This window comes from Alligator sinensis, unplaced genomic scaffold, assembly GCF_000455745.1.
Source record: "Alligator sinensis unplaced genomic scaffold, ASM45574v1 scaffold327_1, whole genome shotgun sequence".
In the NCBI taxonomy this organism is placed as follows: Eukaryota; Metazoa; Chordata; order Crocodylia; family Alligatoridae; genus Alligator; species Alligator sinensis.
Window position 1 is genome coordinate 845,203 of NW_005842379.1, and position 23,534 is coordinate 868,736.

Genomic DNA, 23,534 nt, shown 5'->3' on the forward strand with positions numbered 1-23,534 from the left:
TCTAGCCCCAGCCCTCTTTCCTGCCTATGCAGGGGGTCGGACTCAATGATCAATTGAGGTCCCTTCCGACCCTAACATCTATGAATCTATGACATGTTCAGAGCTTCTGGCCATCACCTTTGAAAACTCATGGTTATCAAGAAAGGTCCCAGATAATTGGAAAAGGTCAAACATAGTGCCCATATTTAAGAAAGGGAAAAAGGAGCATCCAGGGAACTTCAGATCAGTCAGCCTCACCTCAGTTCCTGGAAAAATCATGGAGCAGATCCTCAAGGAATCCATTTCTAAGCACTTGGAAGAGAAAAAGGTGATTAGGACCGTCAGCATGGATTCACCAGGGACAAGTCATGCCCGACAAGCCTAATTGCCTTCTTTGATGAGGTGACTGGCTCCATGGATGTGGGGAGACCCACGGATGTAGTGTACCTTGATTTTAGCATGGTTTTTTATACGGTTTCCCACAACATTCTCACAAGCAAGCTAAGGAAGTATGGGGTGGATGAATGGACTGTAAGGTGGATACAAAAATGGCTGGAACACTGGGCTCAGAGGGTAATAATCAATGGTTTGATGTTGAGTTGACAGCTGTTATCAAGTGGAGTGCCCCAGGGGTCGGTCCTGAGGCTGGTTTTGTTCAATATCTTCATCAGTCACCTGGAAGATGGCATGCAGTGCACCCTCAGCAAGTTTGCAGATGACACCAAGCTGTGGGGAGTAGTACATATGCTGAAGGATAGGGTTAGCATTCAGAGTTACCTAGACAAATTGGAGGATTGGGCCAAAAGTAATCTCATGAGGTTCAGCAAGGACAAGTGCCAAGTCCTGCACTTAGAGCAAAACAGTCCCATGTACCAGTACAGGCTGGGGGCTGACTGGCTGGGCAGAAGCTCTACAGGAAAGGATCTGAGGATTACAGTGAACAATAGCTGAATATGAGCCAGCAGTGTGCCTTTGTTGCCAATAAGGCTAATGGCATAGTGGGCTGCATTGGTGGGAGCGTTGCCAGCAGATCAAGGGAAGTGATTATTCTCCTCTATTCAGCACCGGTGAGGCCACATCTGGAGTACTGTGTCCAGTTTTGAGCCCCCCACTACAGAAAGGATGTGGACAAATTGGAGAGTCCATCAGAGAGCAATGAAAATGGTTTGGGGTTTGGGGCACATGACTTCTGGACAGAGGACGAGGTAACTAGGCTTATTTAGTCTAGAGAAGACAAACCCGAGAGGGGATTTAATAGCAGCCTTCAGCTACCTGAAGGGGGGGTTGAAAGAGGATGGAGCTAGGCTATTCTCAGTGGTGACAGATGACAAAACAAGAACAATGGTCTCAAGTTGCATCAAGGAAAGTTTAGCTTAGATATTAGGGGAAAAATTCTCACTAGGAGGGTAGTAAAACACTGGAACATATTACCCACAGAGATTGTGAAATCTCCATCTTTGGAAGTTTTTAAGATCCAGCTAGAAAAAGCCTTGGCTGAGTTGATATATAGTCCTGCTTTGAGCAGGGGGTTGGACCAGATGTGACTTCTTGAGGTCCTTTCCAACCTTAATTTTCTATGATTCTATGACTTCAGACAGACTGATCTCAGTTGATTAATCAATGAACCAAGGAATGACTGACGTAAAAATGACCCCAGGGTGCCCGAATGAATGGGTTTAGACTCCCAGGCAATCATTTGACAAGTCAGTGCCTAGTTGCCAGCCATATCAGGGTGATACAAGACCCAGACCCTGAAGGGTATCATCCAGAAAGTGGAGTGGAGTGGGGTGGGGTGAGGTGAGGTGGAGCCCCATGAAGAAACCACTCTGAGAGGACCTGTCAGGATCACCATCAACCTACACATCCAGCTCCCAAGAGTTAGAGAACATGAAGACATGGTGGGCAAGAAAATTACAGCAGAAATTTATGGCAGAGGTGCTGTCTGGTTCCCCAACAGCGTACACTGGTAAGACATTGGGTAGGCTTTGGTTGTGGCCATACTGCACTCATCTCCAACAGGCTTTTCAGGAGGACTATACCTTCAGACCAGATTCGATGGGAAGCTCTTTAATCTCAGTCATCTCAAAGCAAAAACAAAAGCTCAGGAAATTCTTGTCCATGAAATACTTTTTGTCAATGATGCAGCAATTGTTAGTCATTCAGAAGCAGGACTGCAAAGTCTCATGGATTACTTTTCTCATGCTTGTGATGATTTGGGTCTGACCATTAGCCTGAAGAAGACAGTAGTCATGGATCAACAAGTTGACCACCCTCCTGAAGTTAGAATAAATGATGAAAGCCTGGAAGTGATTGAAAACTTCAATTACTTGGGCTCCATCATCTCACAAAATCTTGGCTTGGAAACCAAACTTAATGCTCACATTGGAAAGACAAGCAATGCCATGGCTAAACTTCAAAAGAGAGTTTGGAAAAACAGAGTGCTCACTCTATCAAAGATGTCCATCTACAGCACTTGCATACTTAGCTTTCTGTTGTATGGCAGTGAAATGTGAACTCCTTATGCCAAGGAAAAAAGAAAACTGGACAGTTTCCATCTTCAGTGTCTCCACCTATCCTGGGCATAACATGGCATAACAAACTCTCCAACTTTGCTGTTGTGGAATGGGCCAGGTTACCCAGTATGTTCATGCTCCTAAGACAGTGATGCTTCCATTAGTTAGGGCATGTGAATTGTATGAGCAATGGCTAAATCCCCAAGGACATACTGGCACTATAGTAAGCTGGCCACTGGCAAATATCAACTTGGACAGTCCAAACTCCATTTTGTTGATATCTGCAAGAGAACCCTTTGTGAGCTGCGCACTGATGGCCAATGCTGGGAATCAATCGCTTCAGACTGCTGAGAGTAGAAAGCTGCTGTGAAGCAGGGCCTACATCATTTTGAGATGGGGAGGGTCGATGATGAGATAGAGAAGAGGTGTCAGAAGCAGGCAAGACAAGACAGTCTTGCCAATAATATTAAGATTGATTAATATTAATTATTGGCATGACAACCCAAGTGAGGGCTCCTTCTTGTAACGTCTTTGTGGAGGTTGCTTCAGCCTGGGGTTCTAGCCATGCTCTAACAGAGCAATGCAGCAAGGAACAATAGATAACTGCAGAATGCCTGGTTCATATTAGGGGGACAAGCTGGATTTGCAAGTAGGATGCTGGTTTGGATCTCAGAAAGCCTGGGTTTTACTTCTCCCCCCCCCCCCCCCCCCCCGCCCGATTTTGCCATAATGTTGCCATGCAACCCAAAGCAAGTATCTTCATCTCTTGTCTAGTTACACTGTAACTTCTTTGTATACCATGAATATGCACATAGTGTCCTATACAATGGAACCCCTACCTCTGGCAGGCACAAGTTTGATACAAATAAATAACACTTGTGAACTTGGGAAACTGCTCTCCACTTTGCAAGAGGGAAGGGCTGAAAGAACATGTCATTCTTGGGTGTTTAGTGGCTTTGGCTATTTTGCAAGAAGCCAGTCTCCCAGCCTTGGAGACTGAAGACTTAGTTCACAGTGAGAGAATTGAACACACAGATGACCCTTGCACTGGGAACGTGTTGTGAGTGCTGATTTGGACCTATAGTGTCAACACTGCTGAGTTATTTATATGATTCTGTAACTGCCCTGCTCCTGTAGTATCTGCTGCCCTACTCATAGTATCTGATCCATCATAAATGTCATGCATTCAGTATAATTGTGGTGACACTTCAGATGAAGGAAATAAACGCTTCCTTGAAGCTTCCCTAAACCATGAACTCTTAGAAAATGTTGCTTTTGCCTGGACAGTTTACCTGTGACAGAAAGCAGCTGTAGCACAAGACAGACCTCCTGGCACTTAGCAGCATCAGTTGTTTGTAGAGGGGAAACGATCATAAACAGTCTGTGCAGACTTTTGGCTGCTCTGGTGACATGTGTTTTGCTTTTGAGAGCAGCAAGTCAAACTTTTCAATTTCCTTGCAACAAGAAAAATATGAGGTCAAATGGGATTATTTAGTAATGATGTGTCCACATCTGTAAGGAATTTGCTGCCTTTCCAAGTCAATTATGTTTTGGTTCCAACCAGAAAGATATGGGCCACCTGGTCTCCTACCACAAAACTTATTTTACTTTTGTAGCATTTCCCAGACAGGTAAATTTATTCTGAGTTTTTCAGTCTCCTGTGAGGAACCCAATTATTTAAACTATGGTAGAAATGTAGGGAATCCCAAAACAAGGCTTATTGGTACAGGAAAAGAAAAAAAAGCCAAGCATTCATAAAAAAAAAAAAAGCATATGCATGTAACATGTTAGAATAGATTTTGACTATTGTTATAACTCATACCTCAAGGTATGTAGAAAAAACATTTAAAGCTGTGTCTATGCCTGAATCGCTGATTCTCCAAATCAGCATCGAATCTTCAGATTCGGATCTGGCCGAATCGAATCAGGGACAGTGATCCGAATCAACGAATTGAATCACTGTCCCTGATTCAGGCCAAATCCAAATCTGAACCGAATAGGGCCTGCTTTGCACACTCCTAGTAAATAGTCTTATGCGCAGTCTGAAGAGTACCACGTCTGTGATTGCCCATTGTATATTGGGAAGAGTCTGTCGGTCTTTCTTTTAGGAAGGAGCTTTTGTCCTCTGAAGGAACATTTGTTTTTTTCTGCGTACAAATGCATAGAATACAAAGTCAAACCCCAAAATTTTAGCAATAGTCCTATTTCTCATGGACTTGCAAAAGAAGATGCTAGATGATAGGTGAAGATGCTAGGCTCTGAGAAGGGAAAGGTGAAATAAAGGAGATAGGGAAACTCTAATGCACAGTGAATCATCACAAAGATATCCATCTTTATGCTAAGATCAATCAATGGAAAATCTGACAGAAGGCAAGACAGAGGTACACCTTATAGGCCAACTGAATCAAAGATGCATAAGCTTTCATGAGCCACAACTCTCTACATCAGATGCAATGAAAGGACATGCAGAGAATCTGAGGCAAAGCAAAGGAAAATACAGGATCCAAGACCTAGTCCATGGACCGGAGATCAGAATTTTCCCATCTATAATAGAATTACTTTGTTTTTTCTAAAATGCTTCCTCCCAATGTGCCTGTTGGGACACAGTATCTGTTTAACAGTGTGTGAGGATAGGAAATGAAGAATGTTGTATCTTCTTGAAATAGAAAAGCAGAATACAGGCCTGTATGTAGCGTGGGTGAAAGCACACAAGACAATAATTTGAAGCAGGCTCGTCACATTCAAAGTTGCTGAGCATGGCCACATAACAGCAATACCAGCATTGTAAGGACAACAGAATGAATGAAAGATTTGGCCACAAATAAAAAAGAATGATGTTAATTGTCTCATTGGAATGTGCATGATGTCGTGTGTCCAAAGAGGCAGAAACTTTAAGAAACTGCCTAAATCTGAGATTCAGAGTCATAGAAAATCATAGATTCAAACAGAGCAAGTCTCCCTCACCTGAAAAGAGGTCTAGCAGATACAACTACAAATGTGGAACATCTGCAGACAGCAGAGCAGACTGAGGAATATCCAAACACGTGGCGCTAATTCCTGTAACACAGGCTTTCAAAAATCTAAAAGGTCTTGCCTTTGCTTCCTGCCAGCAAGAAAATCAATATGCTGCTGTTGCATTTGGCTGGTAGCAGGTCAGACTAAGAATAAGACCAGCAGGCATGTAAACATCTCGCATGCATCTCTGTGGAGAGTTCACTTCAAGACCTACTTCTGGTCAAAAAGACTGGAGTATGAGTTTTCCTAAGCAAAACTGTAGGAGAATCACTTTTTGTAGCAGTCAGAGGAGCTGGATTAACGGCTGTGGAAGCTGAAGTCTTCTGTATAGCCACAGAGCAAGCAGGAGAAATCAAATTTGCCCTACTCTGAGTTATAGGATCCCTCCTGAAAAATGGCATCTAAGGACACCCAGGAAGCTCAGTAGTCATTAGGCCTGTGCAAAGTGGCTAGTATTCGCTTCAGATTTGGATTTGGCCAATTCAGGGGACAGTAATTTGATTTGATGATTCAAATCACTGTCCTGAATCAATTCAGCTGAATCTGATTCGGAGATTCAGCAGCTGCCAAATCTCTGAATCAGCCAGGCCCATCCCCCACAGCCTGGCAATGGCTGCCCCACCTGCCCCAGCTCCTGGCACTTGGAAAAAAACCCACCCTGTCTCAGCGGGTGCTGCCGGGAGGGAGGGGCAATCTCTGCTGCCCCCCACTATATGGGGGGCTCTTCCATGAGCCTCCCGAAGCCCCAAGGCCACTGCAGAAGTGGTGAGTCCTGGGGCTTTTCTCCATTTTTTTTTTCTCAAAGGGCTAGAGCTGGGGCAGATAGGGCACCTGTAAAGGGGGTATGGGGAGCGACGCAGGGGTCAAGGGGCTCTTGGCAGAGCCCCCCATGCATCATGGGGCAGTGGGGGACAGCAAGGATTGCCCCTGCCTGGCACAACCCGGTGAGCACCAGGGCTTTTCTTTAAAGGGCTGGGAGCTGGGGCAGGTGGGGCAGCCATGGTGGGGCTGGGGGAGTGGATGGAGCTTGGAGGGGCTAGGGGAGCAGGCAGAGGATGCGGCCTGGCAGGGGTCCCCCCATGGTCCCCTCCCCCGCCCCTAGCACTTACCAGCTCCGAGTCTGGCCATAGCTCCCTGCTGCAGCAGCTGGGGGCTACCCAAATCATCAAAGCTCTCTGAATCTTTTCCGAAGATTCAGAGAGCTTTGAACTGATTCGGACCTTTTACTTGGTCCCTTGATTCAATTTGGATTTGGAGATTCAGCCATTTAATCGGGCCAAATCTCCTCTGAATCGAATCACCATCCGAAGCTTCGCACACACCTAGTAGTCATGACCCACTGTGTCCTTCACTTCCATGATGCCAAGAAAGGAGACCAATGAGCCAACTGTAATACTGTTTTCTGAGAGGCTGCCATCTCTTTGTTAGGTCTTGGACTACAGTCACTAAGTCTTTTCCACAAGCAATATAAACAGCCTACAAATGGGAACAACATTTAGGTACTACAAAAAAAGCCTGGAGAGTGATTTGTCAGAGATGAAATGTTCTTTAGCGTATGTCTTTTTACTGTGCAATGCAGTACCACCTGAGCTAGTTCCTTCACAGGTATCAGGAGCTGTCTAGTGATGTTAACATGAAGAGCCCTTCAGACTATGTACCCTGGTTTCTCAGTGCAGCACGGTTGCCTCTGGTACCCAAGCTAGGTCTAAATAAGCAATGCTTGGAATCTCCACACTGCATTTCACTGTGCTGGATAGACATACTCTTACTCTGCTCCCTCAGCCATGCAGATGCCATTCACAGATGCTGGAATTGTCCAAAATGGACATATATCTGGTTTGGCCCCTTAAACAATTAGCTTGTTCTCTGTATGTAAGACAACAGTGCAGTGAATTTCATGGTCAGTTGTTTGGGGAGGACATGCTTAGTAAGCTCTGCACAGAGGAACACATGGAGTTAGTATATCTGCTTCAACTCACCAACATGAGTATGAGCATCTCCGGCTGTAGCGGCAGCAGTAAAATTGCCATTCCCGATCCAGCACTGAGGGAAAATACTGACTCTGGAACCCAGCCACGAGGCCATTATTTGAGCAGGTCTGATACCTGAGAAAAGGAAACAAGACACGGAGACACATTAGTTTTCTGCTGGTCAGTTAGTTGCCAGGGGTATCAAACTCATTCAGCTTTGTGGGGCACATGAGGGGTGTGGGGCCAGTTTGGTAGCTGAATTGGATCTACAGACTGGCCCTGTACTCTGGAGCCAGAGAACAGGACTGGCCTGGTGCTGACACTGCATGAAGAGCCAATGCATGGGGCTGACCTGAGACGCACAGGCAGCAATACAAGCCAGATGATAAAGTGTACATAGGCTGAGCCTGGTGGCTTAGTCAGGATACTGATACTTAGTTATGGTGAGGTGTTGTTAGCACATATGACTTTGTAGAGGTGTTACTCTGTGCTTGACGGCCTCTGTTATGTTGCAGAAACCCAGCTGAGTTTCCCTTGAGGGGACTGACATTTGCAATGTTTATCTGCATTCCTAAGGAATGCTTATCTGAGTTCCTAAGGACTGTTTCTTCTAAAAGCAACACCTCATATACATGTTAAGTGCATGTTAACATTCATATTCATGTTAAATTGCCTAATTTGGACTGCCCTAGTCTGCATTATCTTTAATCCTCCTTTAGTAAGGATTTGTTAATTCAGACTGGAGCCAATTTTAATTCGGACTACAAACGGCCATGTGTATAAAGTGGTGGCTGTAGTCTAGATTAAATCTAGAAAACCATAACATCTATAAATGACCTGAGTGTTATGGGTTCATCCCAATTACATTTTTAGGTCTTTCTCTACAACCATCAAGGTAGGAAACTTAAAATGAAAGCTTGGGCTTCTCGTGTAATCATGTGTCTGCAAGAGACAGGACTTCAAGAAAAATACCACATATTACAAGAAATGTGATAAAATCATGAGATCCTAGTAAAGCTATATATTGTTTTGCATGTGGTAAAACTGAGTCTCACTCTACATAAGGAGAGTGTAAGATTAGCCCAAAATTTTAGGAGTGCATTTGAAAAACAAGAATCTCATCAGGGTTAGTCAAATTGTAGCTATCTGCTACGTGCTATCTGTGCTCTGGAAATTAACTGCCAACAAATACATCTGTGCACTTTCTGAAGCATGTACAGACTCTCTAAACATACAGACACAACTCTGCAACCCTGATGTAGTTGGACATAAAATCTAGAAGTGGACAAAGTGCTAATTCTTCTGTAAGGAGCTTGCTTCTTTTGGGGTGAAAATTGATAGGGGCAACAGTATGGCACTGAAACTGCTCTGGGCCAGTATTCATGGGACTCAATGGCATCTCTGCAACTGACTTCAATATGCACTGGATCAAGCCCACAGAAAAGCAAACTTGAAGGCAATGAACTAGGCATGTGTGAGTAGAATTGGTCCACACAGTATCTGGTAGCAACTCTTGAGTGCTCCCCCATTCAATTAAAGCATTTTTTTAACCTCATTCTTTCTTCAGACAGTATTATTATGAGTGCTTACTTTCTTCCATTTCCTTTCTCTTTTTGAAGAAACAAACCTCAGCTCTGTCTGCAGCCAGGAAGGCTGGCAGTCAAGCTCTCTTACAAGCCTTCACACTCATGCCAAAAACAGATATACACTTACAACACAGCCAAAAGACACTTTCAGAGATTGGCTCTAATGTAACAGATGTGAAAACATTTCTTTGGGTTCATTTACAACTTAATTGGGAGAGTCTGGCGTTCCCATGGGAATGGCAAGTCATCAAAATGTGTTTTGCATTTGGCAAGGCTGTCACCTGTTTATGCAGGTGACACGGTGGGGAAACTAGATGCATGAGTGTTTGCATGTGTCTAGTTTTGGAAAACTAGGCTCACTAAAGCCAGGGTTTTTAGTCTGCCCTCCATATTTAAGCCCTCACAAATAGGAATATCAACAGAAGTAGGGAAGTAACCTGGAAAACAGCAACACACTTTGACCAACGTGATTCAGTAGGAGTAGCGACTGTTCAGCATCTCAGAAAAATCAGGCCTCTTTTATACCCACAAGGTGCCTCTCTTTTAGGTGGTAGTGCTTAACTTTAGGTGTCTGAATTCAAAAGCCAGGGGATATACCTTTCCCACAGAGTTTGTGTGTATAACCATGGCTATTTGTATTCCTTGGCTTGCCCCTGACACATGCCACGTTGCCCTAAGCCATTCTGCATACCTGTACTTTATAGGATTCTTTCAAAGTCCTTCTGCAGCAAGGGACTGTCACTTGCTTGGCATCCTGCCAAGTTAGGGATTTTGGCCAGTATTCAGGGAGTTTCACAAGTACTTGGAGAGAAAGTTGCTGTTTTTTGCTACAGAGGCCATGGAAACATATGACTAATACATTGTATAAAACACTTTGGGCAGCTTCAAATGAACAGTGCTCTCTAAATTAAGGAGAGATGTTAACATTCAGAAACAAAAGGGAGGGCTCAGTTGTGCGTATTGTTGCAGTTAAAAGTGGGCTTTTAAACCTAGTGCAGTTACAGATTGACACGACATCTCATTTGATTAGAAGCAGAAAGGCTTTAATAACAATACCACAAACAAGCTATAACACTAAATGACAGAAAAAGAGACTCTTATTCAATATTCAAAAAGTGAGCTATCACCGAAGTCCAAGTATATGTTTAGCTGCAAGAGTGTTTTCTCACCAATGCAGGCCAGGAAGCAGGATCCTGCTCAGTGAAAGCTGTAATGAAACTTTCTCATGAAGAACTGGGTGTGATGTAGTGATTTATCTCTGTTTCTCTTGGAGCACACACCTTACTGGCAATTCTGTTTTGCTCTTATACTGTTTAATTGTATAGCTTCAAAGCATTTTTTGTGATGGTCAGTTGATTAAAGTCCAAACAAAACAGGGAGGAAGAGGAAATTAAGGCATTACAATTGTTAACTGTTTGAATCCTGTTTTTGGATTTGTCCAGGTGTGAAACTTGATTTTTCTTGCAGTTTCTGACCAGTCCAGAAGTTGTAAGTCAATCAAATGTGATGGGTCTTGATTGGCTAAATGGGATACCTATGGGCACTGATTATAGGACTTGTTTTGGGGTATTTGTTTAACAAAGGGGTAAATTTGCAATAGCTTGCACTGGCGATGGTCTATTTACAAAATCCCAGACAAATATTGCATGATTGAGACATTTGCAACACCTCAGGCAGACTTTGAATGATTGAGACATTTGAGAAATGAGGCTGTATTAACAAGGCACATGTAGCATGCATGCCCATGCATTTATCACATACAGGACACATTTCCTGTATTCAGTGTACCTTTTACAGGTTCTGTTTTGAAATTTTGAAATGGAGTCACACTTTACAGCTAGCCCCCTATACTGCAATGGGCTGAAGCAAAATCATAGAGCTTAACACTCCCATAAACATATCTGTATACTCCTATGCCAAACTTTGGGGAAGTTTTGATCCTGATCCAAACTTGGGAACACACCTCATAAAAATATGATTGGAAGCCAAGATCAAGAGAATTTCTCTTGCCATGCTCTTTGGATCCCACTGGAAAAATAACTGGGTGTAGATTTGGAACAGAGCTGGAAATAATGTTTTCATTTAATAATTGTATTTGCATTACCTTTTAAAGCCAAATGAAGGAAAATTTGTTCTAGGAAACCTGAAAAAATGTTTCCAACAAAAAACCTCACTACAAGTCCCAGGGTTCTGCCATTGCCCCTGTATAAACAGGTTGGGTTCTTCCAGTTCTGCTGCAAACATGAAAGCCATTGAAGAAGGGGAAAGCTGAAAATTGAGTGTTTTTCTTCATTTCTTAAGTCATATAAACATTTAGGTCTCTCTTATTCTTCCTAGTTTCCTCAGTTAAAATCCAAATATTCTTCCAAAGAGGAAAAGAGAATCTCCCCCAACCTGGCACGAGTATTTGTGAACTTATCTAAAGTCTCTCTGAGTTTGTCTCTCTTCCCAGCTGGCCATTTTTCTACAATCACAAAATATCTCACGAAGAGAAAAGAAAAATAAACTCTTATTTGGCCTGCTGATTTTAAGTGTTAATATTGAAAACAAGCCTGAATTTTGGAGCGCTTTTCTCCTCTCTGATGTATTCATTAGTCTTGTAACAAATCCAGCAAAACAAATGCAGTGAATAAAAACAACCACCCAGGGCCTCTGTTTTATTGCTTCTCTGGAAGAAGACAAGTCTTTTTCATTTGCATGACATTCTTTAGCACCACTTGATAGCACTATTGCTGTACAAGGCATTTGAGAACAGAGCCCTGGCACAGCACAGGGACCTTGTTAGCCAGTGAAACATGGGGGTGACTAAAGTAAGAGATCTGGTTATCTTTCAGGAGGAGGTTCTTGAAGGTTGTAGGAAGCTGGCTGGGGTTGTGTGGGATTAAAATATAGTCAAGTGTGTTTTTACTTGGCCCAAATATTCTGCAGCTGGAGCTGGTTTTTTAGACCTGGTGTTTAGGCAACAGAAGGAAGGGTGGAGCTCCACTGGCCAGTAGAAGGAGGACCGGGAAACTGCTGGGATGGCAAGGGCAAGGGACTTCAAGCATCCTCAAAAGGGGGTTCATTGTCTCTCACAATGGCTCCAGCGGAGAGGCCTGATTCTCAGGTACATCACCCTTGCACTGTGAAGGAGTAAAGGCACTCAAGCATAGCTGAGAATCAGAGTCTTAAAGCTTAGCTTTTGTATATTTTTACTATGAGTTTGCCTCTTGGATGAATATATTGCAAGCCGTCCCTTGTTTTGTTCTGTATATAGTGCCAGGTGTTTTAAACAACATTCCTGTTCTTCTGCTTTAAAGTATTTTATCACTTCAACTTTCCCTTTTAAATAACCAAATACTGTAATGAAAGCAAGTAACCTCCCTACACCCACCCTCCAAGTCAGGAGTGTCAAGCTCATCTGACCCATGGACCCTCCTCTTCCTCACCCATGCCAGATTCAGCACACATGGCGCATGCTCCAAGATCTGCTCCATGGATGGTGCCCACCCTCTCACCCCACAGGTCTGTGCCCTGTTAAAAGATGCTGTTTGAACACAATTTTCCTGTGTCATGTGAGAGTGTCAGCACCTGTGCTTACAAAAGCAAACACACTTTAAGTTTAGTGCACATATCACCCAGAAAGCCTGGAAGGTGTACCTGCTGCAACACTCGTTCCTCAGAGCCCATTTGAGATGATGGAGGTTGCATATCATGTAGCCACCAGGCACAACAAACTGACCTGGTAGGCACTGTACTGTATTCACTATCACCAGATCTACTTCCTGCTGCACCCTTGAGGTTCCAAGGAGCAAGGAGGCCTGACCCTGCTCAGCATATGAGGTTATGGCCCAGAATAATAGAGATGCTGCCTAGGAAGAGCAAACAAGATCATTCCTTCTCAAAGAAACAAGAAAGGCCTCAGCTAATGAAGTATCAAGCACACTATCTTTCCAGGAACGAAAGGATTGGCCTAAGCACCCTTTTTTCCCCATAAATCTCTCTTCTGGTGCAACACTTCCCAAAGATCTACTATTTCTAATATCTAAAGCTAAAGTTTCTCCAAGAGTAGCAACAGCTACTGTCCACCGGCCCAAATTATGTTTTGTAGACCAAATTATGTTCTGTTTTACATAAATCCATTATTTAAGCAATAAAGCCCAACATAATGATCCTTTATCAGTCCATTAAGGACAAGTGGGGATAAATTAAGTGCTTGAAGGAAAGATGAGGGCACTCAAAATACTTCAGCTCAGACTGAGGGAATCTCACCTGGTCCATTTCCAGTGAATGCAAGCTAGTCCCTAAAGGCCACTTCTGCCCAGGCTACAGGAGATCTTGCTGCCTGCTTCCTGGGATTCATGTCACCCACTTCTCCAAGACTCTGAACATCCCTGCTGTCTTCTTCTGCTGCTGCTGTTTCACTAGTTGACTATTTCCCACAGAAGCTAAATAATCACTGGGGAGTCTGGAAGTGACTCTCTCTTCCCATACTCCTTCACTGCCCTTTGGGGAGGCAATCCCTCCCCCACGGCTTTACTCTTTTTTGAGACTAGCTACTAAGGCCAGCACACCCACATAAGCAACCCTGTTACCATTTAAGTCTATAGAAATATTCTCCCTGGCTTCAGTCCACTGCATCTGTGTTAAAAATATGCCATACTCTGCTTTTCATATAAACCAAGAACTGAGAGAAAAGTAACTTGTTTATGTCAGATAGCACAAATGGGAACATTTTAAAGGGCACTTTAAACAGCATGTAGCCTGCTTACCAGGTTTGTATAATGCATCCACAGACTTGAAACTCGGCATTAGTCAGAAATTCAGTACCTAAAAGAGTTATCCACAGATGTACAGGGATACACTGCCAAAATTAACAGGCAGCTTCTACAGATAATTTCTTCCTTAGCCTGTGAAGTAGTCTGGGCTGTGGTGTTGCGTGAGCTCTCATTGTGTACATGTGCACTTGTAATGCATATGTGTATTAGCAAGAGAGCGAAAAAAAGGGAAGTGAGGAGTCTATGCATCTGTTTTTCTCTTTCTCATCCAAACACTTTCTCAAATTACTAACCAAAGGAAAGAGGAATCAGGTCTACATTTAGACAGCACTTTCCTAAAAACATTTGTACTTTGTGCTTAGAATCATAGAAAGTGAGGGTTGGAAGAGACCTCAGGAGGTCATCTAATCCAACCATCTGCTCAAAGCAGGACCAGCCCCAACAATATCATCCCAGCCACGGCTATGTCTAGCCAGGTCTAAAAAACCTCCAAGGATTGAGAGTCCACAACCTCTCTGGGAAACCTGTTCCAGTCTCACTCTCCTAGTGAGAAAGTTCTTCCTAATATCTAACCTAAATTTCCCTAGCTGCAATTTGAGACCATTGCTTCTGGTTCTGTCATCTGCCACCACTGAGAACAGTCTAGCTCTGTCCTCTTTAGAACCACCCTTTGGGTAGCTGAAGGCCACTGTTAAGTCCCTTCTGAGTCTCCTATTTTCTAGACTAAATAAATCCAGTTCCCTCAGCCTTTCCTCAGAAGTCATGTGACCCAGCCCCCTAATCATTTTTGCTGTCCTCTGGCAGACCCTCCAATATCTCTCCATCCTTTCTGTAGTGGGTGGCCCAAAACTGAACACAGTACTCCAGATGTGGCCTTGCCAGTGCTGAATAGAGGGAAATAATCACTTTCCGTGATCTGCGGGTAAAACTTCTATCAATGCAGCCCAGTATGCCATTAGCTTTCTTGGCAACAGGAGCACACTGTTGGCTCATACTCGGCTTATTGTCCACTGTAACCCCCAGGTCCTTTTCTGCAGAGCTGCTGCCCAGCCAGTCAGTCCCCAGCCTATACCGGTACATGGGATTGTTCCATCCAAAGTGCAGGACTTTTCACTTATCTTTATTGAACTTCATGAGGTTTCTTTTGGCCTAATCCTCCAATTTGTCAAGGTCACTCAGAGTCCTAGCCCTACCCTCCAGCATACCTGCTACTCCCCCCAGCTTGGTGTCATCTGCAGACTTGCTGAGGGTGCACTCTATGCCATCTTCCAGGTCTTGATGGAGATATTGAACAAAACCAGCCTCAGGCCCAACCCCAGGGGCACTCCACTTGATACCAGCTGCCAACTAGACATTGAGCCATTGATCACTATCCACTGAGCCTGATGATCCAGGCAGCTTTCTATCCTCCTTACAGTCCATTCATCCAACCCATACTTCCTAAGCTTGCTTGTAAGAATGCTGTGGGAGACCATATCAAATGCCAAAAGACAAGGTATACCACATCTACTGGTCTTCCCACATCCAGAGTTAATCATCTCATCATAGAAGGCAATCAGGTTGGTCAGGCATGACGTGTCCTTGGTACATCCATGCTGACTGTTCCTAAATACCTTCTTCTCCTCCAAATGCTTAGAAATGGATTCCTTAAGGATCTGCTCCATGATTTTTCTGGAGAGTCAGGCAAAGCTAAGTGGTCTGTAGTTCCCTGTATTCTCCTTCTTCCCTGTCTTAAAGATGGGCACTATATTTACCCTTTTCCAGTTGTCCGGGACCTCCTCCAGTCAGCACAAGTTTTTAAAGATAATGGCCAGTGGCTCTGCAATCACATCAGCCAATTCCTTTAGCAACCTCGGGTGCATTGCATCCAGCCCCATAGACTTGTCCACATCCAGCTTTTCTAAATAGTCCCCAACCTATTCTTTCACCACTGAGGGCTGCTCACCGTCTCCTGAAACTGTGCTCCCAAGTAGTCAAAACTAAATTAATAATATTGAGGATATCACACAGCATTCAGCTGACATTATCTGATGAGGGGCTGAAGGAGGCAGTCTTTTATGCTTGTTTATGTGGGTTTTTTGCAGGCTTGCTATGGTTGCTTCTACACGTGCATATTAATCTAATGCAATAAACTCCAGTGCACATCATGCCAGAGTTTACTGTTCCCAGGCACTGCATTTATATGTGTCCCCAGGACTGCAGCATGTTGAGATGGGTCTGAGCAGCCCCTGATGGCAGGGGGCCCCAAGGGTCAGCCTACCAGCCCAGGACTGCTCCAACCTGGCTCAACATGCTGTGGAGGGGCTGTCTGGGGCATGAGGGTACTCCAGTGCAGGGCAAGCCAGCAGACAGCCACCTCACTGAAGCACCCTCATGCCCCAGCCAGTTGGGTCAGCAACTACACGTGCAGTCCTGCACACAGAAAAACTCTGCAGCAGGACAGTACTTGTATTTACAAGTTTATTAGTTGCAGAGTTTATTAGTTGCCTGTGGCCTAATAGGACCACATGTATAGATGCCAAGACATTTATTGAGGAGCTAATTAGGCAACTGCAGTAAACATCTCATGTAGATGCACCCTGTTGGATGCAATCTGCTCCTTTACAAGGAGAAGAAAATATCGTCTCATAAATATTTTTTAAATCGTCTTTGATGGGCCATTGCACAGAATCTGGAGAAGAGGTAAATTTCATCCAGAGGAAGAGAAATCAATCAAGCTTTCTCTCTAGTGGGAGAGTAAAATTTTACTTTGGGTCCCTGGGAGCCCCCTTCAGCATAAATGGAACTGAATAAATGTATCCTATCTTTGCATTGTGTATCCCTCTTTCACAAGGCATTCTTCCTTAGCTGCCACAATGGAGAAGTGCTTAACAGGGATTGGGCTAATAATTATTAGCACCTGACACTATCCCCCCTGGAACTCTCTCTTACTTGCTTTCCCTCCTTCCCTTCCCCCCCACCCCCCCCAAGTGTTACAATCTGCTTGGCTCACTACTAGATGCCCCACTGGCAGATCGGGGCAGGGGGCTGGGACCTGCCCCATCCCTGCAGCTCTTTCCAAGTCCTGTGCCTTGATCACCTGAGCAGGGATAGGGCCTGTGATCTGCCCCTGAACAGGACAGTTCCCAGCCCCTGGTCTGTAATCATGGGGCAGGGGCTAGAGAGTTGGTTCCCTGCTCAGCTCGTGATCGCTGAGCTGGATGGTCACCGACTCCCAGCTCCCCACTCCCTGATTGCAATGGCAAAGCAGAGGCTGGGAAATAAGGTTCTCCCAGCCCCCACTCCCCAATCACTAACTTGGAGTGGGAGGGCTTGTAGCTCCCTGCTGCCAGGGCAAGGGGACATAATCCCCAGTGGCACAGCCCATCTTCACAGCAGGCAGCTCCCAGGGGCAGGGAGCAATCTCCTGCCCCCGGTGGCCAGCTGACCAGGAGCATATTTGCTCCTGGTCAGGCATCTACACAGGTGCTACTGCACAGTTAGTAATAGCAAGTAATTTTGCTACTTACATTTGCAGGTAGTAAGCATGTACATGTGTAGATGCGCATGCCTACTGCACAGTAAACTACACTACTTCACAGTAAAGCATCTCATGTAGACACACCCAGGATCTTGTTCGCCAAACAATCTCATAGAAGCCAACAGACCGTGAAGTCAGAATCTGTCCCTTAAATATAGGCTTTGATTTAGCCAAGCCCTTTAGCCCATGCTTAACTTTAAAGGAGTTAACATCTATCCCAGCCATAGATGTTCCCAACCATTGATCCAATAAAAGATATCACTGACAAGAATTCTTGCCTCTTGCATAACTCCTGGACCATCACAGCAACAACATCGCTTCAACACTGCCTCAACTTTAGGCACATTAATAGAGATTCCTAGAGTTTCTGAAGGGACAAGTAATCACCTAGTTATCCAACTCTGGCCTAACACAGGAGACTGAACTGCCCCTCCTGTTAGTCCTGTATTGGGACTACATGTTGATATCTATCCCTATTTGGCAATGCATGTGAGCATATGTGTAAAGCCTTCTCCATTCATTACACAAAGCAAACATATGCCTGATTTCAAGCATTTGCTCCTTCTTTTTAAGCAAAACGTGTTCTGAAGCATCCTTTTTTTAAACAATCAGGCCCATAATAGTGAAAGATAAGTACAGAGAAGGGGGTAAAATGTCTTCCTCTTAGCACTGAATTCCAACTTAAGGTTTCTCCTTCCAGGTATTTTTTTTCAAAGAATGTCTCCTGGGTTTCTGTCTGCTGTGTAAACTTCACAATAGATGAAGGAAGCAGTTTGTTAAAAACACCCAGTGAGGCTGTAACAGGAGTGACTGGTCAAAAGTTGCCTTCTGCTGTTTCTGAGGTATATTTGAGAAAGGAGTTAGAAAGTGGAGGAAACTCAAAATATAGCTGTAAATATGATGAAAGGCTTTGTAAATTGGGACTTCCATGGAAAGGTTAAAAGAAGGGAGATGTGTTCAGGCAGAAAGCTGAGAAGCCCAGGTGGCAGGGAGCAGTGCAGCCACCTGATAATATGTCAAAGGAATGTGACAGTGAGAGCAGAGAGCATTAAATTTATTCTCACTGGTCAGTGAAGGCAGGGCAGGAAGTGAAAGGAATCAACTCCAGCAAGCAAAATGCAGACTGAATATTAGGAAGGACTTTGCAGTTTATTGCTTGTCAATAGAGCAGGCTGTCACTGGATGCTGTGGGATCTCCCTTACTGGTGATCAGAAAGGTGAAGCCAGATTGCCAGCAATCAAGGCTGATGTCCTAATGGTGAAAAGGCAACCTGAACCTAGCAGACTATTGGACTAGTATTGTCAAAGCAGGGCAGCCTCCGCAGCCAAGGGCACATAAGGGATTGCTGTGGCCACTATCATATCTGTCTGCCTTTGACTCCCCAGCTCGAATAACCAGGGATTCATTTATAGCTGAGTCAGCTAAAGGAAGCTTCAGCACAATCCTGGGGATGAGCAGTGAAATTTCTCTTTACCACAGTGATGCTGAGATTGGCAGAGAAATAATAAAACCCATCCTGCCATGAGGAATAATGTACTAGGTCATCCAATGGAGATCATTGCCAACTGGCATGGATCCAACTCAGGAAACTAAGGGAAACAGAGATGGCCAGACGGGGACCCAATAACCCAGATTATGATCCATACTGGACTAATTTTTTTAATGGTAATTTTTAAGATACCACAGTGCTGAGCACAATAAAGAACTGGAAACAAGAAGTGCCTGAGATAGGTAGTTTGGGATGAGTACAATAGGAAGACGAGGAACTAAGGGACTTAGAAACACAAGTGCCACCAAATTTCAATGGCTGCTTTTGAAAACCCCACTTGAAATCAACAGGGAAGCAAAAGTGATCAATATAGCTATAAAATGGAATAGGTTGATAAAAGAGTTAGGAAAGCTAAGTTAATAGAGAAATACTTAAAATAGATGAGACAGGCTGATAGAAAAGCCAGTTAAATAGAAATACCTCATAGAAACAAGAGCTAGAAAGAGAAGGTCAATAAAGTCAGAAGAGAGAAATATCTAATATAGGTAATAGACAGAAACGGCAGAGAAGAGAGAGAGAGACAAAAGAGATTGGGAAAAGGGATAGAAAAAAAGTGGAAAGCATAAGCAAGAAATAAGATGAACAATATATTGAGGATACAGGCTTCTAAAGTACATGTAGCTCTGGTAACAATTGTTGCTACATGATTCAGATAACAAAATTTATTTTTGTGTAGAACTGCACAGCATCTTATTTGTCAGAGATGATTACTGTCAAGGATTTTTTGAGACAGACAAATAGTTTCAATTTTAAACCATAGGAGGAACTCATTCAAGAATTATTACACAATAAATACAAATTGCATCAAAGTTTGAAAAGGACTGGCCAATGCAGTATTAACATTATGTCTTCCTGGTTATCTTTATGCCCCTGTCTACTTTCCAGCCCTCCCTTTTTCTTTCTGGTCTTCTTCCAAAGTGAAGTTTAGAATGATATTTTTTTCTTAGCAATTGCATCAGCCATAGAAAATTATAGCATGGGACTAGAGGAGCATGGATAATGTAGAACAAAATGCAAGTCCCTTGAAGATCAAGGGTTTCATATTTCATTTGGAATTTTTGAAAATGCTCCTGTGTTGTGGACAAACCTGCAATTCAAAATTTGAGCAAAATTTTAAAATACGTTTGAACTTTGTGAATAGAAATTGGACAAACTCAATTAACTACAAGAATATTTTTAGAACGTATTTCATGAAAAGACCATAAAGAAAAGAACTGTTCAGGTCACATAATAACCAGGAATAGAATGCCATAAATATTCCCAAGAAATTTTTTCTTCCCTTTCCCCCACAAAAAAACACAATCAATTTTTCAGATTTTAATTCATATAAGCACAGAAGAATGTATACACTGAACTGAAGCTGATTATATTGGCCATTAATAAGATCTTTCCACTACATGCTCAGTCATTATCAGATAAATATTCACTACCATCATCACACATTAGCATGAATTTTTGGTCCCTGTAATACAGATGTGACTAGTAAGCAGCCCTGTACTGGGCACAAGCCAGATATCCTAGCAACAAAAGTAGAGAGAGAAAAACCAATACTGTACTGGAAAGAAGCTACAGCAGGAGACTTGTAATCGGGAGTGTTGGATTCTCTTCCCAGCTCAGTCACTGATTCCATGTTCAACTCTGAGTAAATCACTTTCCCTTTCAGTGCCTCAGTTTCCCCATCTGTAACATGACAACAGAACTATCAAGCCAACTCACAGATGGAATATGAAGCAAAATTAATAAATGTTTGTAAAATGCTATGAGATGGTCTAGAGGAAAAGTGCTATAGAAATGCAAAGTATGATCCTTGTAAAAACTTCTGAGTACACCATTTCTCTACCTAGGAAAGTCATTTATAATCATTGTTACACTAGCAGTAATGTCCCATTTCTAACAGTGCTAATATCCATGCCCCACCCTCAGGCACTGCAATATCATCTCCTTTGCAAGCTAGTTTTAGCAGTGTCCTACCATTCTGTTCCAGCTCTGTTGATCTCTTCCCACCAGCATTCAGTTGGCTCCCCCAGGCTCTGGGGGGTTGGCATGCACGCATAGTTCCACAGTCTGTCAAAGCCTTCCTCCTTGCTGAATGTGCTTCTTACTGCTACTATCACCTGCCCATGGGGGCACTGGAAGTTGAAGCCCTGACGATACACGTTAACCCACTCATCATTATCCCCATAGTTATATTGTGGATAGTAATTCTCTGACTGCCCACCCCAAGCCACTGTCACCAGTGGCAGGAACACAAGTCTGACTGCCCATCCCAAGCCACTGTCACCAGTGGCAGGAACACACAGAGAAGAACAAACTCCATGTTGTCTATGTTCCTGGCTTAGAAATGCCCCACCAGTTTGTTGTGTTGGCCTTTTTATATTGCCGCTAACATTTGGCTTCCAGATGTTGTATGTCTAGATCCAAGTGCAATGTGTCACTGCTGAGCAAAACTTATCTGAGCTGAAATACTGGCTACAGGCTCTTCCAATTACATTTAAGGTGGAATTCTACAAGTACAGTAATTCTGCAGCCCAGAGGCACTGGGGTTTCCCAAGAATGTAAACCTCTTATAACCCTTTATTGTAAAACAACTGTGTATGATGTTGGTACATACTTTATCCATCATAAATGGATAATATGCATGATTCAGCAACTCACCAGACAGTAGTTAAGCATGAAAAACCACTTCATTTGAAATGAGATCTCTATTTACATGGGCATAACCTGGAGAAACACTGACCTTTCAGGTTACAATTCTCCATCCTTGGCTTTTACTCATGTATTAAAAAAAAAAAAACCCAAACCCTCAAGCCAAAATATTTCCATGAATTTTAACAAGCAGATAGTTGGGGGAGGAGAGAGGCAAGACTTTTCCCATTGTAAATATATCCTTTTTATTTTTCCTTTTTGTAGCCTGGATGGATGAGCTTTGAGTGTTCCAAGCTCACTTTTGTTGAGGAGGGGAGGATGGCAGGTTTTCCCCAGAGGAGACTACGTTCTGTTATGAGCAAGTGCTCTGGGCCTTAAGCCTTCTGCAGCTCTCAGGAACATGGGTGACTAGGGCCTTGGAGACTGGGAAAAGACAGGAAGGGAGAAGAAAGTCTCACAGTATTCCCCTTTGCATATGTATTACATTATAATCTTTAATGGCAGTCTCTCTTGGAGTTTTTCAGATAACATGGGTATACTAGCTTAGAATTTCTGTACACACTTAGACATGTGTTCAACAACTTGGAGTGTTGTGTGTATTCCTCAAATCAGGTAAATGAGAAGTGGATAGTAAACTACATGCATTTACAGTGCATATGCAGCTCAATTTACAGCTCGTGTTAATGACTGTGGCTCAATAGATTACAGTAGAACTTTGCCAAATTATGTCACTGGAGGATTTGGTTCATGACATACTGTTAGGTTAACAATAATTTGGATTATTGAGAAGCATTGGATTTGCAGCTGAATACAAGGCATGACCTGTAGCCTAGCAGTGCTGCTGACCACAAGGCAGAATGATAGCTAAGCCAGCCATTTGCTTATGCTAAGTACCATCTTAACTGTGTTAACCATTTTTTCTGGAAAGAGCAGCAAATAAGTCTGTGCACTATGAACCAGCTACAGCGAGGAATGAGATAAAGGGTGGGGATGGCACAACTCAGGACAGAAAAACAGATTGGAATATGGAAGATAACATGTAACCAAGATGAACATATGCAAAAGGGTGGATGGTGATTGGTAAAGAAACCTCCAAAGTCCGCCTATTGGCCTAAAGGGTTCATAGCCTTAGACACGTGCTCATAGCAAAAAAGCACGTAAATTAATAGAATACATTGGCAATTTCATGCTAATGAAACAAACAGTAAACAGAGGCAGAGCTTAACATGGGAGGAGAAATGGGTCGAACATAGGAGGGGCAATGGTAGAATAAATGTTAATGAGTATAAACCAAAGTGTATAAATGTGGGGAAAAAGTATTGTTCACTGCAGGTCCCCCGTTTGTTGTTTTTTTGGGACTCTTGTCCGAAGCTGTCTCCATTCTGAATAAAGCTGTTATGAGCAATGTGTGCTGGTGTTTGCTCCCTGCTTGCTCTGGCTAATGAGTAACAGGATCCATGGGCAATTAGATCGTCATCTCCCTAGTCGTTGGGCGCCACATGGAGTCGGGGTCTAACACATGCATCACACAACAGTAGTAAAAAGGTACTCTCCAGAGGTTTGGATTAACTTCCAAAATTAAATTCTTTTGATGAATTATTAAGTGGTACTTCATTAATGCCTGTAAATACACAGTCACAGCAAGAGGCTGTCGCAGGATATCTATTAGCTATATTCCCTAGACTAAACCTGTGAACCAGCCTCATTCATATCATAATTCAATTAACCAAAGCCCCAACCTAACCTGTTTCCCACAACCCCCACCCCCATTCCCCCCGCCCCCCGGCCAATTCTAGGTGTCTGTCACCTGGAAAATTTTCAGTGTTCTAAGCCAATATTTCACACCCTTTTCCATATCAAGACACTCCAAGGTTCCCCTCTTTCCCCAGGGTATAGTTCAGTATCCTGACTCCAGTTAGCAACACAAGGAAGGCAGTATTGATTGCCCATGGAGCATGGTGATGCTCAGCCATACAAAGTGTCACAGTCCACTGGAAC

The 23,534-nt window shown here is 43.4% G+C and overlaps 1 protein-coding gene across 1 annotated transcript in view; it reads right to left on the minus strand.

The window, feature by feature from the left end:
• The window catches only part of DPT (dermatopontin), a 33,914-nt gene extending 12,632 nt beyond the window's left edge, over window positions 1–21,282 (minus strand). Inside the window, exons 1-3 of the mRNA XM_006029446.3 lie at window positions 21,141–21,282; window positions 20,862–21,093; window positions 7,487–7,612 (exon numbers count right to left, since the gene is read on the minus strand). Coding sequence (XP_006029508.1) covers window positions 7,487–7,612; window positions 20,862–21,093; window positions 21,141–21,207 — 425 coding nt within the window. The 5' untranslated portion in view covers window positions 21,208–21,282. The remainder of the gene's footprint in view (window positions 1–7,486; window positions 7,613–20,861; window positions 21,094–21,140) is intronic.
• Window positions 21,283–23,534: the final 2,252 nt, after the last annotated feature.